This window comes from Callorhinus ursinus, unplaced genomic scaffold (genome assembly GCF_003265705.2).
Source record: "Callorhinus ursinus isolate GAN/ISIS: 27379988/994484 unplaced genomic scaffold, GSC_fseal_2.0 scaffold24, whole genome shotgun sequence".
In the NCBI taxonomy this organism is placed as follows: Eukaryota; Metazoa; Chordata; class Mammalia; order Carnivora; family Otariidae; genus Callorhinus; species Callorhinus ursinus.
Genome location: NW_027397086.1, coordinates 2,581,229 through 2,594,827, shown reverse-complemented (window position 1 = coordinate 2,594,827; position 13,599 = coordinate 2,581,229). Strand labels below are relative to the sequence as shown.

At 41.7% G+C, this 13,599-nt stretch overlaps 1 protein-coding gene across 12 annotated transcripts in view; it reads right to left on the bottom strand.

Annotated features, from left to right (window-relative positions):
• Positions 1 to 13,599, bottom strand: part of FNBP1 (formin binding protein 1) — a 137,023-nt gene that overhangs the window by 71,763 nt on the left and 51,661 nt on the right. For 11 of the 12 annotated variants that reach the window (XM_073905618.1, XM_073905619.1, XM_073905610.1 and 8 more), the window contains exons 2-4: positions 12,868 to 12,983; positions 1,084 to 1,140; positions 218 to 365 (exon numbers count right to left, since the gene is read on the bottom strand). In XM_073905618.1, coding sequence (XP_073761719.1) covers positions 218 to 365; positions 1,084 to 1,140; positions 12,868 to 12,983 — 321 coding nt within the window. The remainder of the gene's footprint in view (positions 1 to 217; positions 366 to 1,083; positions 1,141 to 12,867; positions 12,984 to 13,599) is intronic. The other variant, XM_073905617.1, reaches the window with a different exon arrangement.

Genomic DNA, 13,599 nt, shown 5'->3' with positions numbered 1-13,599 from the left:
AAAGGCATTAGTATCCTGGGGGTCCTCAGATAAGTTTCAGTGTCTGAGAGACCCTTATAAAGACCCAGAAGCACCTTCTAAGAACAGGGTCCATAACTTTTATACAATTCAGTTTAAGACCCACCACCTTATATGACTCTATTTAATTTGAAAGCTTCTAGGATATTCCCATTACCCCTGGTCCATCTCTTAGTAAGAAAAAACAAACTTTTGTTACCGATTTCCTCTCCTGCTTCAGTTCCTGGACGTAGCGGGCTAACTCCACAGTGATGTTCGAGGTCATGTTCTCGGAGATAACTTCATGCTGCCCAGCGTAATCATTCATTTCATTCAGGGTGGAAAGGAAAGCTTTACAAGCCGTATACCTATGGAAATGAACACACACCGCTCTTTTTCAAACAAGGTGCCCTCTGTTTGAACACTGTATGCGCTGACGAAACATTAATTAAAATGCCATTAATTAAACATTTAATTAATGTCCATCAACGTCCCATAGGATCCTGACAGTTCATTACTCATGAAAGTGTTCTCATCAAAATGGCTCAGAATTAATTACAACTGAAACACTTTGCATTTTGTGACACCGAATCACTCTACATAAGGCAGTATTTGGCTTTGTTAATATCTGGTCCAAATATGACCCCAAATACCGATACATACTAAATACGCACTAATGAAATGCATGTTTAGATCCAAATTAGAAATATAATACTTTTGGGCTGTCCGTATTAAGGTGCCTAAGTTGCTGACTGAAATGGACATATTTCTCAGTGAAAGAGACTCCTGGTATTACAAAAGCAAATCAAGACTGTGGAATGCATAATCCACACTTCCTGTATTTGCTTAGATTATATTCTAAGCTTTTCCCAATTACCTTAATTGAAACAATCCAGAATAGGTCTAGTGACTCGGCATAAGTTAGCTGAGTAGGGTTTTTATTGTTCTTGCTGCCAATTTAAAAACTAGCACAAATATGAATGGGGAATGCTGCTTATTTTTTGTAGATTTCCTTTCTCCTTTCCTTCAGACATCATCATGACCAGCATAAAGATACCAGCACATAATTATCAGCATTAAACAGACCTGTATTCTTCTTCCTCCTTCGAGTTCTTTTTAGGTTGGTATTTCTTTGCGAGGTTCCTGAAACAAAAATGCAGAAATGTCACCTTCTGTAGAAAGATGATTAAGAAATCAGGAATGAAAGATGAAGTCAGTGCTTTCATGTACAAGTAAAAAAAAAAAAAAAAAATCACAAAATGTCCACAGCTGAAATCTGTTTATTTCCTTCCTTTTTTTTTTTTTTTTTAAGTCAACTCTATACCCAACGTGGTGCTAGAACTCATGACCCCGGATTAAGAGCATGCTCTTCCGACTGAGCCAGCCAGGTGCCCCTTGCTTCCTTCCATCTTTCTACATGGGTGATAAAGCTCTGGTTATGAAGGACTTGCATTGCTTTGAATCTCTGACCTCAAAGGTAGAGCACATTAGAAGAGAAAGGGGCACTAGCTGGTGCTAACCTGGCTGTTATGACCTGACTTTATTTTTTTTTTTTAATTTTTTTATTGTTATGTTAATCACCATATATTACATCATTAGTTTTTGATGCAGTGTTCCATGATTCATTGTTTGTTCATAACACCCAGTGCACCATGCAAAATGTGCCCTCCTCAATACCCATCACCAGGCTAACCCATCCCCCCACCCCCCTACCCTCTAGAACCCTCAGTTTTTCAGAGTCCATCATCTCTCATGGTTCGTCTCCCCCTCTGACATACTCCCCTTTTCTTCCTCTTCTGTTATCTTCTTCTTTTCCTTTTTTCTTAAAATATGTTGCGTTATTTGTTTCAGAAGTACAGATCTGTGATTCAACAGTCTTGCACAATTCACAGCGCTCACCGTAGCACATACCCTCCCCAATGTCTATCACCCAGCCATCCCATCCCTCCCACCCCCAACCACTCCAGTAACACTCAGTTTGTTTCCTGAGATTAAGAATTCCTCATATCAGTGAATGACCTGACTTTAATTGGAGAGTACAGACCATGTGTACAAAACGCAGGCGATTTCATCTGTAGCACCGAGCTGAGGGCGAGTTTCCCTCCAGGCCACCGTTCCCTCCTGATCATCTTCACGACGATCCAAGGAAAGTATGTGGACTATGTCCAAATGTTCAAATTAAAAATCCAAATGCCGGGCGCCTGTGTGGCTAAGTCGGTTAAGCATCTGACTCTTGGTTTTGGCTCAGGTCATGATCTCGGAGTCGTGGAACTGAGCCCCTTCAGGCTCTGCACTTAGCGGGAAGTCTGCTTGGGATTCTCTCTCTCTCTCCCTCTGCTCCTCCCACTCGTGTTCTTTAAAATAAATAAATAAATCTTAAAAAAAAAAAAAAGTCCAAGTGCCAAGGGCATGTTGGCAAGGCTGTGTGGCTACTCCCCTAAAGAGGAATGAAAAGGAAAGGAATTTGGGGGCTGTTCATGCTAAGACATTTAATAAGGAGGCCTTTTAACCTGCCCAGCAGGTTTGCACTGAACACACTCAGATGAGACAAAATCACTCACATCTCTCTTCCTAATCTCACCTCTGGGTCAAGAATCCAGACAATCTCTACATTCAAGATGCTTAAATTTACACAAAAACCAGGAGGTAAGCCTGGAAAAACAAAACTCACTAACATGGGTCCCATCGGCTGATTTCTCGTGGGACCTGACTTTGGTGGCTGTAGTTTTAGGGAAATAGCCAGAAGAGGCTGACTAATGGTCCACAGTGGGGGTCCTCACTTGACCACATCTCAGTATTCACTTCCCTGTTTACCCCGTGTTTCTATTCCTCTTTCTAGTAGCTACTTTCATTATTTCACATTTTCTTGTATTCCCCCTGAATCTAAAGATTCACCTAGAAAAAAATGTACCATCATAAGTTTACAATTTTGATCATGGTACATTTTACATACAAAGTGGATGTGATTTCATCTCTGACCAGTGTTACTAGATGATTTGAGGCAATGGACTTCAGTAAAAAGGACATTGCTCTGGGATGGCGTGAGCCCAGACAAACTAACAAGCAAGTCTGTGCATCCAGCTCCTCATCTGTGAGTTCAAGGGGATCAGATGAAATGACCTCTATTGCCCCTTCAAGTTTTCTGAGGGAATATGTAACATCCAAGAACATTGACTGTTGCAATTTAAAGTGAAGATACAGGGGTGCCTGGGTGGCTCAGTTCGTTAAGTATCTGCCTTGGGCTCAGGTCAGGATCCCAGGGTCCTGGGATTGAGTTCCACATCAGGCTCCTTGCTCAGTAGGGAACCTGCTTCTCCCTCTGTCTGTTGCTCCCCCTGCTTCTGCTCTTTCTCTGACAAGTAAATAAATAAAATCTTTTAAAAAAGGAAATAAATGAAATAAAATGAAGATATGAAGGGCACCTGGGTGGCAGACTCAGTAGAGCATGGGACTCTTGATCTTGGGACCTTGAGTTCAAGCCCCACACTGGGCATAGAGCTTACTTATAATAATAATAATAATAATAATAAATGTCATCTTTTTTCTGATACTCTGGATGCATAGTACAGTTTACCTAATAAGTCTAGATCCAAAAGAATGCTGAAAAATAGCATTTCCTTTAAAAATGTGGCTTAGGGGGGGCGCCTGGGTGGCTCAGTCGGTTAAGCGTCTGCCTTCGGCTCAGGTCATGGTCCCAGGGTCCTGGGATCGAGTCCCGCATCGGGCTCCCTGCTCCTCGGGAGCCTGCTTCTCCCTCTGCCTCTCTCTCTCTCTCTGTCTCTCATGAATAAATAAATAAAATCTTTAAAAAAAAAAAAATAAAAAAATAAAAATGTGGCTTAGGGGCACCTGGCTGGCTCCGATGGTAGAGCGTACAACTCTCGATCTCAGGATTGTGAGCTCAAGCCCCCAATAAAATCTTTTAAATAAATAAATAAATAAAGTGGCTTAAAGAAAAAAATAATTCAAAGGAGAGAAATCTTGTTTGTTGAAAGCACAGTACAGTTCTTTCAGTTGGTTTACCACAGTCACTCCTTAAAATGTAGATTTAGTAAAAACAGTCCATCCTACTCACAGCTGGCAGGGATGGAAAGGGGAGCACATGGAAAGCAGATGACCATATAACCAATAGGTTCTTTTCCACAGATGCGTAGAGTAGCATATATGGGATTTTTTGGTAGAGAGGAAGAGGAGTGGGGGGACTGGCAGAGGCAGAGAGAATCTCCAGCGGGCTCCATGCCCAGTGAGGAGCCACACGTGGGGCTCGATCTCACAACCCTGAGATCATGACCTGAGCTGAAATCAAGAGTCAGATGCTTAGCCGACTCAGCCACCCAGGCGCCCCAACATGTGAGATATTTTTAATGCACAGTTTTAAATATTAACCATTTCTCCTATTAACTATAAATTACAAATTGAAAATATCACTTTGAAATTCACATCTTATATAAAAATTCTTTTGAAACTGTTATTGTAAAGGTTTAATTAAATCCACATTTTCTGGGGCACCTGGCTGGCTCAGTCAGAAGAGTGTGCGACTCTTTTTTTTTTTTAAACATTTTATTTATTTGACAGAGAGAGACACAGTGAGAGAGGGAACACAAGCAGGGGGAGTGGGAGAGGGAGAAGCAGGCCTCCCGCTGAGCAGGGAGCCCGATGCGGGACTCGATCCCAGGACCCTGGGACCATGACCTGAGCCGAAGGCAGACTTAACGACTGAGCCACCCAGGCGCCCCGAGTGTGCGACTCCTGAACTCGATTTCGGGGTCGTGAGTTCAAACCCGAGGTGGGGTGTAGAGACTACTTAAATAAAACAAAACAAAAAAAAAACCCCACTTCATATTTAAAAAAAATAAATTAAAAAATTCATAAATCCACATTTTCTTTTTAGCTTCCAGTCCTAAGCCTTCATAAAAATAATTTAAATTTTATATCCAGTTGAAGGAAACATAGCTTGAATATAGAAAGTTAAAACCAGCACTCTTTTTAGTTCCTTCTTACCAATCCAATCCTAAACAGGATGAAAGACCACAGGGGGTGTGGGGGGCGGAATATTCTGTTGTGGGTGACAGCCTGTGGAGACCCTCACGTTGTGATGAATAAGTCTCACTTTGACCATGTTAGCATATACAGCATTCAAAATGCTTCTTAAAAGCACCAATGAATAATTCACTCTACAAATGCCAGCAGAAAACTAAAAGCATAAGAGGTCTGGAAGGGAAATTCAGGATTTTTCTCTCAGGGACCACTAGAAAGAAAGATCAACTTTCATTTCCATTCTCTAGAGATGGGCTTTCTTGCCCCTATTTTGTATGAGGTTACTTAAAAAACAAGCAAGAAAACAAACCACAAAGAGCAGCTTTAAATTTATGGGATCTTTCTGAGAAATTTTAAGTGTTTTATATATTAAACTTGCTCTTCAGACAGGCTAATTAAAAGGTAAGAGAAAAATATAATCCTCTCATAAGGATACTGGATTTTAGCTTGGTTGATCCAAAGAGCCACAGGGAAGCTTTTTAAAAAGGAGATACCTGGGCCCAGTTCCAGGCCCTCCGAAATGGAAGGTCCAGGGTTGGGTCCAGGAATGTTTTGTTTTTTCTATCTTTCTTTTTTTTAAAAGCTCACCACAAGATTTCCGGATAAAGACAGCAGAATAAAATTCAATCAGAGAATTGTGCTTTCCCTACAAGAGGTGAGAATTAAAAGCCAGGACAATTTTCAACAGCAGAAAACAAGCCAATGAAGAAAGAAGCATAACTTCAGTCTACGCACTTCGAAAAGCGGCAACCATGGTGAGGGATGGAAGATTCTGGGACCGCATGGATGGATGCTGCCCCCACCCTCACTGCCACTTTGGCAGGGGGGTGGAGTAGGGTAGGAAAGCTCTGAGAAGAAGACACACAGGCCGACCACCCAGGTTCCAGAATTCGGGCAGGAACAGGGGTCACCACCTGGATCCTCACTCTCCAGGGCTCCAAACTGGATGCCTGTGGAAGCTCATCCCTAACCTAGGCATTCCAAAGGAACAGGATATATCTCTCAAACAGAACCTCTAACAAAGTTCTGGAACACGCTCAGAGTCTCAAAGACAAAATGTACAGAACCAGGCCCTTTGCCTCACCCTTACCCCACAATGGAGCTCAGAGGGAAAGGCCGACAGTTCTAGAAGCACAGCCAGAAACGCTCAACTACCCTCTATCAGAACCAACAACAGCACTGGTGTTGTTTATGCAGGCAAGAAAAGCATGCTTAGGAAGTGCATGTGCCTTATCTCATTAAGTCCCCTTAACAAGCTTAGAAAGGAGGAATTACTATTATTCACATTTTACAGATGAAAAAGATGAAGCACGGGGAGTATGTGCCCCAAGTTGTGTCACTATTGAATGGAAGAATCAAGAATGCATCCCAGGTACTGGGGCTCTAGGGTCTGTTCTCTTCAGCACTTCACTCAACTGCCCGTATTAAACATAAGTAAGGTGAAAAGATATGATATATAATACAGAAGAGAAGGAAGAAAGTGGGGAAGGAAGGTAGGTTGGGAGAACGAAGGAAAGGAGGGAGGGAGGGACTGACCCCCCCCCAAAAAAAAAGAAAGAAAGAAGGAAAGAAAGAAACCAATCTGGAAGAAAAGAAGGAAGAGAAGCAAAAGCAAACTCCTCCAGAGTATTTTACACTACAGACAAACTTAATAAAAACACAAAGCCAATGAAGCAAAGAATTCCCAGACCACAGGCTAAAAGAGATGGCAAAGTTAAGGAAATGAACTAAGAACTAAAGCATACCACTACAGAACTAATAAATAAAGTGGGCTGGGTATCAAATTTAACAGAAGAAAGCTTTGAGATAATCATAATAAGGAAAGCAACTAACAAAAGCAGAAAAAAAAGATTACCTAAAGAACAAGATGCTTTAACCTAAGGAAAACTCGTATCTCTGAAGTACATATAACCCAGTAAGTAGTACAGAAAAAATATTCAGATGTTATTGAAGAAAGTTACCCTGAAATAAATGAAGAACGTAATCTGCATATGAAAGGGCTCTAAGGAAACTGACAAACAATGATCAACAACAAGGCTTCGCTTGGGGATGTTTTCAAACTGCTAAATGGAACAAAAAAATTCTTCACATATATAGTCAAAGCAAGTCACCTACAAAGAAAAAAAAAATCTGGCTGGCCCCAGACTTTTCCACCAAAAACTAATGCAGCAACAAAGTCTGGAGAACAACCAGGTCAAATTATTATCAAGTATGGGGGCATTCTCAAACAGGAACAAACTCCGAGGATTACTTCATACACTCTCATTAGGGAAGGAAATATTCATATTTCTCTTGATGCCAAGAGACAGGTGGAGAGCCTGTGGTAGAAGGAATGGAGGTGAGCATACGTTTATATTTAAATACAGAATTAAAGGGCACTTCGGTGGTTCAGTCGGTTAAGCATCTGACTCTTGGCTTTGGCTCGGGTCATGATCTCAGGGTCAGGGGATCCGTCCCGGCCTTGGGCTCTGCACTCGGCACAGAGTCTGCTTGAGATTCTCTCCCTCTGCCCCTCCCCTACCGTGCACACACACACTCTTTCTCTAATAAATAAATAAATATAAATAAATAAGTAAACAAATAAATGCAGAATTAAGACAAATTAACTGTGGGACTATGTTAAAGACCAAATTATATAACTCGACTAGAACAGGAAGCAAAACATGTAAATATTATTTTCTTTATCTTACTTAGCAGTGAGTCAATTGAGCTAGCTTAAAATTGTAACGTGGAGTTAAAAAAACAAAGTCATGACATCCTCCAAGTTTTTTATAATCTTTCTGTGAAATCTTATAAGAGTTTAATATTTATGGTTCAGAAAATCCTGCAGTTTCATTTGTATGTATTTTTTACGGTGAAAGTAACTGTAAGTTGAATTCCTTGTATATACAATATATGCAATATATTTTATAAAATGATTTCTACATAGTTACCCTTTATTGACAATGAACTCTAATTAGAAAAAAAAAAATTGACCAGGACATAAATGGGTCATCAAAAAGAAAGCATAAATGGCTCAAATGTATAAAAACAGGCTCAACCTCATTGATAATAAGAGAAACACAAACTAAGGCTCAGACTCTCCAATTTTTACTTATCACGTTGGCAAAGATAAGAAAAGACTGGTACCAGGGAGAGCAGAGGGTCAAGGTAAGTAGCACTGCCCCAGGCTCTCCTATGAGCAGTAAGGGTCACAGCCTCTCAGGGGGTAACTTGGTGAACTCTATCAAAACCAGAGCGCTACTTTTAGGAAATTTGTCTCTAGACAGGCTTGTCCAAGTGGATTACTCAAGGTTATGCATTGCAACTTTGTTCAGAGTTGCAAACAATTGGAAACAATCAACACATCCACCAAGCCAATGCAATATTATAAAACCACAAAAATAATGAATCCTTGGAACAACCTCCAGGATGTAGAAAGACAAGGGCACACGGGACTGCTGGGGAAGCAAGGAAGAAAACACACCCTCATTTGCCCGTGTCAGCATAAAATTTCTGGGGAAGGATAAACAAGAGGCTGATGACATTTACTGTCCCCAGGGACAGGGTTAAGAGAAGGGACCCTTGGGCGCCTGGGTGGCTCAGATGGTTAAGCGTCTGCCTTTGGCTCAGGTCATGATCCCAGGGTCCTGGGATCGAGTCCCGCATCGGGCTCCCTGCTCCTTGGGAGCCTGCTTCTCCCTCTGCCTCTCTCTCTCTCTCTCTCTCTCTCTTTCTCTCTCTGTCTCTCATGAATAAATAAATAAAATCTTTAAAAAAAAAAAAAAAGAGAAGGGACCCTTCACGGCACACCATTTTCTATCTCTGGCATTTTTAATCGTATGAAGTCATTATCTGGTCATAACAAATAATTTAGCTTTTTAAAAAAATTTAACAGTTGCTAAGGGCAATCAATAGTTGGTTCTCTTCTATAGGTCTATGAAACGTTTTAAAATTTTATTAGGCATTTGACCTTACATTGCCTTGAAGAAATAATAACTATAGCAAGGGTCAGTAAACTTTTTCTGTAAAGGGTCGGAGAGTAAGTATTTTAGACTTGCAAGTAGGTCATGCTCAGGTGGTCCCTGTTGCAACTAGTCAACTGCAATTGTTTTCAGAAGCAGCCATAGACAGTACATTAATGAATGGATGTGGCCTTGTTTCTGTATAACTTTATTTATAAAACCAGGCAGTGGATGGATTGGGACAAAGGCTGTAATTTGCCAACCCGTAAACCTACAGAAATCAAAGCCCTAATGATCATCCTTTGCTTCTAAAATAAGTTGGCGTTCTTTTTTCTCTAATGCTGAAAAAAATAAAAATGATTTAATGCCAGAAACTTCTCCAAAAAGATCGTGTTGCTTTTTCAACATCATACTGATATTGCAAGCAAGCATTTGTTGACCATGCTTCAGTCACCCCTGGCCTTTCCATTCCTTGAACATGTTTCCACCTCAGGACCTTTGCACTTGCTGATCCCTTGGCCTGGAAGAGCTACCCCTAGACCTTGGGATGCTGGCCCTCTCTGTCTTCGGTTCTCAAGCAACAGGTTCTCCCTGGCTAGTCTAGCTAAGTAACCCCCACCCACCATCATGCTCTATTACATCACTGGTTTTACTTATCTGGGATGATAAATGCTATCTTTAAATGATTTAAATTTTTGCTTGTTTGCATGTGGTCTGTTTTCCACAGTGAGCAGGTGAGCTCCAAGGTATCTTGTTCATTAGAGCTCCCCTGGCACTCTGTTGACACACTGTTGGTTGTTCTGTTGGTAAGCCTCTTCCGCTCTCATAGCCTGGGCAAACACGATTCTCCTTGAAGCAATGGGGACCAAACATCTTAGAACGGGACCTGTTGATTCACTCTTTCTACGACTATTTACTGAGTACCTATTATGCATCAGGCACTGTTCCATACTACTGGGAGACTTTAGTGAATACAACTCAAAAACCCCTGCCCCTAGGGGGCTTCCATTCTAGCAGGGAGGAGTGGAAGGCAATGAGTAATAAGTATGATATGTAAGAAAATTGTAAAGAATGTTAGAAAGTTATTAGTGCTACGGAAGAACCGTAAATACAGCAGGAAGATGAGGCAGGCCTCACTGAGCAGTTAACATCTGAGCAAAGACTTGAAGGGAGGCGAGAGGGTGGGCATGCGAGGAATATATAGGTGATACCCGTACAGAACGGTGAGCCCTGGGGCAAGAGTGTGCCTCGTGTGTATGAGAAACAGCAAGGAGGCTGGTATGGTTAGAACACAGGAGAGAGAAGGAGGAAAGACAGGACGTCAGAGAGGTTGGGGGATATGATCACACAGGGAACAACGACATGGTGGCAGCTGGTGGGGAGAACCACATCAGGGAAGTTTGTTTTTGAATGAGGGCGTGCTTGTGTGTCGATGGGGATAATAACCCAGCAGGGAACGAAGAACTGAGGACATGGGAGAGAGAACCACTGGGGCTGAGTTCCGGAGCCAGAGGGAGGGGGAACACCGAGTGCACAAGAGGGGGGCCTGGATTTAGACAGAAGCATCTCGGGGCGGGGGGCACAGATGCTCAGAGTCTGCAGACACTCTCTTCTAACTGCTTCCATGCTCTCAGTGACGTAGCAAGCAAGTGGTGAGGATGGGAAAGGAGATGCTGGGTTTGCAGAAAGGGGAAACTGAGTCACTTTGGTGAGTGGGGCAGCAAATCGACAAAGGATAGAAAGGATGCTTATGTATCGGCATTGAGGACCCGGCTGAGGGCTCAGTATCAAGGAGGAGAAGACCAGTCTGAAGGGTTAGTAATGGTTTTGAAGGCATTTGTTCAATTCCTCCTCATCTTGTAGGTCAACTTCTCCCAACAAGTACAAATTGAGATACCTCTTAGGGATGTAATGAAACAATGTTAATAGTTAAATCTCAGGGGGCGCCTGCCTGGCTCTGTCAGTGGAACACGGGACTCTTGATCTAGGGGTTGTGAGTTTGAGCCCCATGTTGGGCGTAGAGTCTACTAAATATATATTTAGATCTCAGGAAAAGTACTTTTCAAGAGACTGCCATCAGAACCCTGACACTGATCCTCTGTTTCAACTTGTGATCCACAAGAGGGTAAAACAGTCAACGGAGAGCCATTGTATTTTACCCTAAACTCACACTGGAATTTGCATTCTTTTCCAATAGCCTTCCATTTTGTTACTTGCATCCTCCGTCCCTCACCTAGGGTGATGAGAAAGGGCAAGAAGCCAGGTGCAATCCAGAGGGGGAGCTAAGAAAGCCCTTTCCCTTCATGACACAGAACCAAGCAGATACTTGCTAAGTGTTGAATTAATGGCGCCTAATCATAAACCTCCCAAACAAAACAGGATCATGACAAAGGTGCCAGGGAAGACAAGTGTAAACTAATACAAAAAGAAAGGCAACAAACAGATAAATCCATAAGGTGAGACCGTATTTTGGCTAAGGATGTATGTAACCCATTTTCACACCAAAGACATTTTATGACGACAGTGCGACATTCAGGTAATTGGCACACTAAGCAGCCCCTTCCCTATTGCCATATTCAGGAAGTGAGGCACACACACACACAGTGCCAGAAATCAATCCGGATTCACCAAGTCATAACGGTTGCTTCATTGAGCAATATGTTTTATGTTTTCTTTTCTCAACGGAAACAAAACTTGTCATCCATAAAAACAATCCGTATGTACCACTCAGGTGCTTATTTATAAACAACACCAGCTCTAGAAGAATCCACCTTCTCTCAGTGACACCTGACATACCCCTCCTGCAGACGCTCTTTGGGTTCAAACGAAATGTTTCTATACCAAAAGTCATCTGGATCTTTAACAGGTCTTAAAACAATCTGCACCAACCAATTCAACCAAACAAGAAATCATTAAAGTCTGTGCCTGCCACGTCAAGTTCCAGCTTTGTTCTACCAACAACTTTTACACATTTTATCTAAAAGCACAAATTTCTTGGATAATTTCATCATTAAAAATGTAAGCAGTCCAAGCACTTTTAAAATGCTGCTCCACAGGGCTCTTAACAGGCTGCTGGACGGAACACGGATCGGGAGAAGCATTTTGGAAAGCTGTCTACTTAAAGCTAAACACCTATGACCCCACAATTCCACTCCTGGGTGTAGACAGACTTCATATCCCCAAACAGGAGACGAGCAATGGCCTCGTGGCAGAGGAATGAGTGAACTGTGGTATACTCACACACCCAAATACCAACCACCAGTGAAAAGAAACAAGCTACCACCATTATACAGCCGCATGAATGAATCTCCCAAACATAATGTAGAAAAAAAGAAGTCAAATACAAACTGCCTAATAAGTCAATACATTCAGATGAGGTTCAAAAACAGGCAAGACTGTCCATGTCATTCAAAGTCAGAAGAGTGGACAGCCATGGGAGGAGGGTGGTGCACCGGAAGGGGCCAGGGGGCCTCTGGGGCTGGGTTTGCCTGTCTCTCCATCTGGGTGCTGGTGACACGGGGGGTGTTCACTCTGTGAAGATTTCTGGGGCTGAACACTTTTAATGTACACTTTTCTCTCTCTATATATTATATTTCAATTAGGAGTTTTCTGAAAAAAAAAAAAAAAAAGTAGCTCCAAAATTCAGAAACTATCCTTCCAAAAAACAAAACAAAACAAAAACCCAGACCTAAGGGCAATAACTTAGTTTTTATTTTTATTGTTCTATGAAAATGAATCTTCTCTATCAAAAGCAATGGTTTCTAACTGAAATATCACCTTACATAAAAGGGGAAAAATATTTAAAGGATTATACAGTATAAATGAGAATATAAATTATTGTTACAACCATTTTGCAGTTAACAAATAACCTTTTTCAATATCAACTTACCTGAGTTGCTTTGCATAGCTGAGTTCGATCTCTGTCCTTTCCTTTACAAATTTGATGTATTTCTCAAGAATGTCAATTCCCCACTGTGTGTGTTTTTCTAAGTTGTCAAATTGATCCTGTTTAAAAAAACAAACACAGAGAGAGAGAGAGAGCTTATAATCCTTCTCTGTGATTAATATAATTTCAGTGAACAATTCTCTCAACAATATGTCGCTGTGTAGAAAGCCGTTCTAATATTTTCCATGATTGTACTGGGTGCTTTTCTTGTTGAGCAGTTTTAAATCAACATTACCAAATTTGGTTTGAAAACTGCCTGGGGTACTGAACTCTGACCCATTCGTTCATGTTAGAAACATGGTTTGGGGATATAGTTAATGTCCTGGTGCAAAGGAAAATATCTTTTCCAGATTCCAAAAACCGAGAGGTGAAACACTCACATCAACTCACTCGTGCTTGCCAGCACCTTACCTGTTATCTCTGAGTTATTCAAAACAGCTCACTGAAAGTTGGGGCAAGCAAATGGGAATAAGAAGAGTTACAAAATACTGCTTTCTTCAAACATAAATAAAATGACTCATGCGGACCTTATTCAAACATCTGAACATTTATCAAACCCACACTGTGGGCCAGGAAAGGAGCAGGGGAACCGAAATGAACGGAAACAGAGCCCCATCTTGCAGAGTGCCTGGAGGTTCCTAGCCTGGGAGAATGAGAGGGGGTGGGTATTCCAGC